Raw genomic sequence first — 3955 nt, forward strand, 5'->3', positions numbered from 1 at the left:
CCTTCCACACAAGCCCCAGGGGTAACTCGCATAAATAAACAGGAATCATTCTCAGCCGAGGATTGTAATAATGAAGACACTAAAGAAAATGAGAAAAAGGATTATTATCAACATGATGTAGGAGAATGATAATGATAAAAGGAAGAATGATAACCATAGTGATTACCAATAGTATTTGATTATTATTAGTATAACTTAATACGGAAATAGAGCAATGAAAATACCGTAAAGACAAGCCAATTTTATTCAGCTTAAATTAAATATAAGGATTCTGTATAATCTGATATATATTCCTGACCATTAATCTACAATCAGTAAATGGTCATTACAGTTTAGAACAATCATTACATATGATTTTCTTTAATACAACCAAAACTTGTAAGCAGAAATGAGAATGTAACTTTAAGGATAAGGAAAACAAATTAATGCTTATTCAAATATAAGGCAAAATAAATGTTCATTGAGTTCAGCATAAAGTAAACAAATGTTCAGGCTAACAAGTTCAAATCAACAAAATCTTCACTTATACAAGTTTAGCAAGTTAAAGGAAAAAGATATTCAGTTATTCAAGATTAGGGTAATAACATGTTTAGCCAATAAAGTTTAGGACAAACAAAAGTTCAGTTATTCAAATCTAAGACAACCAAGTTTTGAGTATACACATTTCGTAAAGTTTAGAGAGAGAGAGAGAGAGAAATATATATATATATATATATATATATATATATATATATATATATATATATATATATATTTAGATACTCAAGTACTGTACAAAGCAAAAATGCCTCATTGGTGGGATGTAAAGGAGCAGCAGCCCGGCCACGCTGGCAGAGAGCAGGCGCAAGGAAGTCGAAGCGAGTTGCATAACACTGCATCCTACAGGTGAACATCGGGTGAACACGGACCGACACGGAAAGGGTTGGCAGCTCGCTTGTCTTGCTGGAACCTCCCAGTGACCTTTACTTAACGACAACACATAAAACAGTTAAAGATGAACAGGTCTAGTTAGTTTATACTTTTAAAAAGTTTCCTGAATGAGAACAAAAAAATGAACAAGCTCCCACGTGCTTCCGCATGTTCACTGAAAGCGTGGCTACAGCCTTAGTTTTTGGGTTACATCATGATGTAGAAATTGCTAGATCTTGTGAACCTGAGATGTAAAAAGTCAAGTGAACATTTTATTCGGAATAACGGTAAAGGTGGCCGGCAATAATCATAAACATGACTACGATTCTAGGTGACTTCTAGGTTTACCTATTAACCAAAGAAATAACTAGCAGGTGCAGCTATCATAGAAAAAAATGATTGCTTATGGGGTACCGGCCGGCGCTTTACCGGCCGAGTGCTCTTGGTGGATGTGTTAGTCTGGGTCATGTGAATGAAATCAAGCTCATACGAAAACAGATCATTCTTGAAGGTCATGGGACTTCGAGGGTTCTGGATGTAGTGCTGTTCTATTTCATGTGAGGATATTTTGCTCTTGAGGAACGCTCTCTGTGTTGTATCTACTTCTCCATACTGCACCCACGTGCTGTTTCCGTCCAAAAAATACCATGTGAACGTGTCCGCTTCATTTTCTAAGCGTAAGTCTCGTAGTATATACGATGTTCGACTATTTCTTGATTTTACTTCCATTTTCTTGAAATCTGCTTCCCAATCACAGTCGCTGAGGAGTCTGACAAGTTTTTGTGGCGCGTTCTTACTCTTTGGTTCAGGAAGCTCTGTTTTATCTATGTTTGGGTCACAATATTGCTTTTCTAGATGTAATACTTGATTCTTACTGAGGTTGAACCAGTCGTTGCCGTCATGGCTTATTTGCCAGTGAAAGGGTAAATCAGAATGAAGCCGAGGGCATTTCAGTGATTTACACCGGTTCTTCAACGATCTGTTGCAAATCTCAGGTTTGGGTATGTTGCCATAAAACTCAGAAGCTTCGGTAGTCATGATACCCCTATACGGTTGATTTGGTTTGGGATTCTGGCGCGGGGTCGGTGACGGGGATCGGCTTGAATCTGGGGACTGGCTCTTGCTTGAGGTTTGTTTCCCTAATAAACCTGGAAAAGCTTTTAAGATTTCAATCATGATGTCCTTCGGAGTCTCATTGGTGTCGATACCTTTGTTTTCAAGAGTGCGCTTGCAGTCACTATCATTGAAATCATGGTTTAGGATGCAATTGCGGTTCCTGCAGCTGAGATTGCTCTTCAGGTGATATTCGCAGAAGTGGAAGTGTTTGCAATTCCTATTAGAACACTTCCCTTTGTTGTAGCTTTCACACATAATGAGAGGCTCTTGGTCCTCGTTGCTGTTTACTTCTGCAAGAGAGATTTTCAAAATCTTGCGAAGAACAGATAGGTCTATATCATTCAAATGAAATGTCTTTAAAACTCTACTGTTGTGTTTAGTAAGCAGTTGATGCCCTTTGGGGCAACTGGAGTCTCTGCAAGAACCACAAATGTATTGAGGACATATATGCATATCACTGCAGGTCCGACTTGCCTTGGCACTGCAGCCTCGAGAGGACAAATACCAAGCACAAATCTTGAGCTGAGGTCTCAAAAGCACAGTTTCATCTGCGGTTTGGAAGATGTGTGGGTTGTCCGCAATAATAGCCTCCAAAACTTTCAAATCAATTTTGTTTTTTATGATTGTTAACATACTTGACTGGAAGTCTGGGAATTTTGAAAGGAAATATACCAACCAATCAAGATCTGTTCCCTGGTCATCCTCGTCGTCATCAGACTCTTGGTCAAAGCTGGCGTTTGGTCGTTGATCAAAGGAGCTCCTATCTCGGACCTGATAGTATGGGCCATTAAGATAATTTTGGATATTATTGCTCAAGGTTGAAATATATATGTAAATATCAGCGCATGTCGCCAGAATGAAAATAATAGTTGGGAAATAGTGTATATATAACTATGCAATCGGATATTAAGAGTAACTGATATTCCGAAAACAGTATCAACATACCTTTTGTCTATAAGCTTCATCTTCACTACTATCTTGGGAGTCGCTATCCTGGAGACAAAGAAATCGTGTTTGATATATGTATATTTGTGTATATATATGTGTGTGTATGTATGTATGTATATGTATACTTATATATACTGTATATATGCGTGTATATAAACACACACACATACACACACACACACACACACACACACACACACACACACACACACACACACACACACACACACACACACACATATATATATATATATATATATATATATATATATATATGAGAAAGATGGTAGAATGCCGTCACTTTGATGACCCGGGTTCCTGCCTGCCCGCCCACCTTGTTCAACCGCCACCCTCACAGAATGATGTTAGCCAGGGATAATCCTCGTCTCCCATTTTCTTAAAAATCGTGGACCGCTCGCCACGTACTTACATTTTTTTTTCACTCTCACGTGATCACAGCAGTAAATACAATGCTTCAGGCAGGAAAATCTAGGTAAGTCAATGGAAGTGTTGTCCCCCGTGTCTCAATTTCACCCTATTTTTCTCCAACTATTTTCCACTCTTAATAACCCCCATTTCTCCCTCAGATTTTTTTTTAGTGTGTGTGTAACAAAAGGTATCTTTTTTCGCATTATCTGTATAATCATAGATATGATTCCCGAATTTTCTTTTTGATCGATATTTTTTTATGTTTGTTTAATTGTTTAATTTGCGAATCTTTCATAATTTACGAAATTGATTTTATTGTACCAGCTAAATATTATGAAACCATTACCGATATCTTAATTTCAGTAACGTTTCATTTTTTCTTTTCTTTAACAAATATCGCATGTGTTTTAATAAGAATATTTATACGTATGTTTGGAATTACTTAAGAAAAGAAACACTAGGTCACTTGGCTAGGTCATCTCGTACTCTAGCAGGTTATTCACGGTCATTCATGACCTCACTGATGTAAAATGTCTTCGCAACGTAATATACA

The 3955-nt window shown here is 37.5% G+C and overlaps 1 protein-coding gene across 1 annotated transcript in view; it reads right to left on the reverse strand.

Annotated features, from left to right (window-relative positions):
• Positions 1 to 228: 228 nt before the first annotated feature.
• LOC122262043 (protein mono-ADP-ribosyltransferase PARP12) overlaps positions 229 to 3955 on the reverse strand; it is a 5251-nt gene continuing 1524 nt past the window's right edge. The window contains exons 2-3 of the mRNA XM_086532654.1: positions 2971 to 3018; positions 229 to 2796 (exon numbers count right to left, since the gene is read on the reverse strand). Of these exons, the coding sequence (XP_086388780.1) occupies positions 1261 to 2796; positions 2971 to 3018 (1584 nt within the window). The 3' untranslated portion in view covers positions 229 to 1260. The remainder of the gene's footprint in view (positions 2797 to 2970; positions 3019 to 3955) is intronic.

The sequence above is a fragment of the Penaeus japonicus genome, unplaced genomic scaffold (genome assembly GCF_977035675.1).
Source record: "Penaeus japonicus unplaced genomic scaffold, GWHDUDI00000001_assembly GWHDUDI00000037, whole genome shotgun sequence".
NCBI classification, from domain to species: domain Eukaryota; kingdom Metazoa; phylum Arthropoda; class Malacostraca; order Decapoda; family Penaeidae; genus Penaeus; species Penaeus japonicus.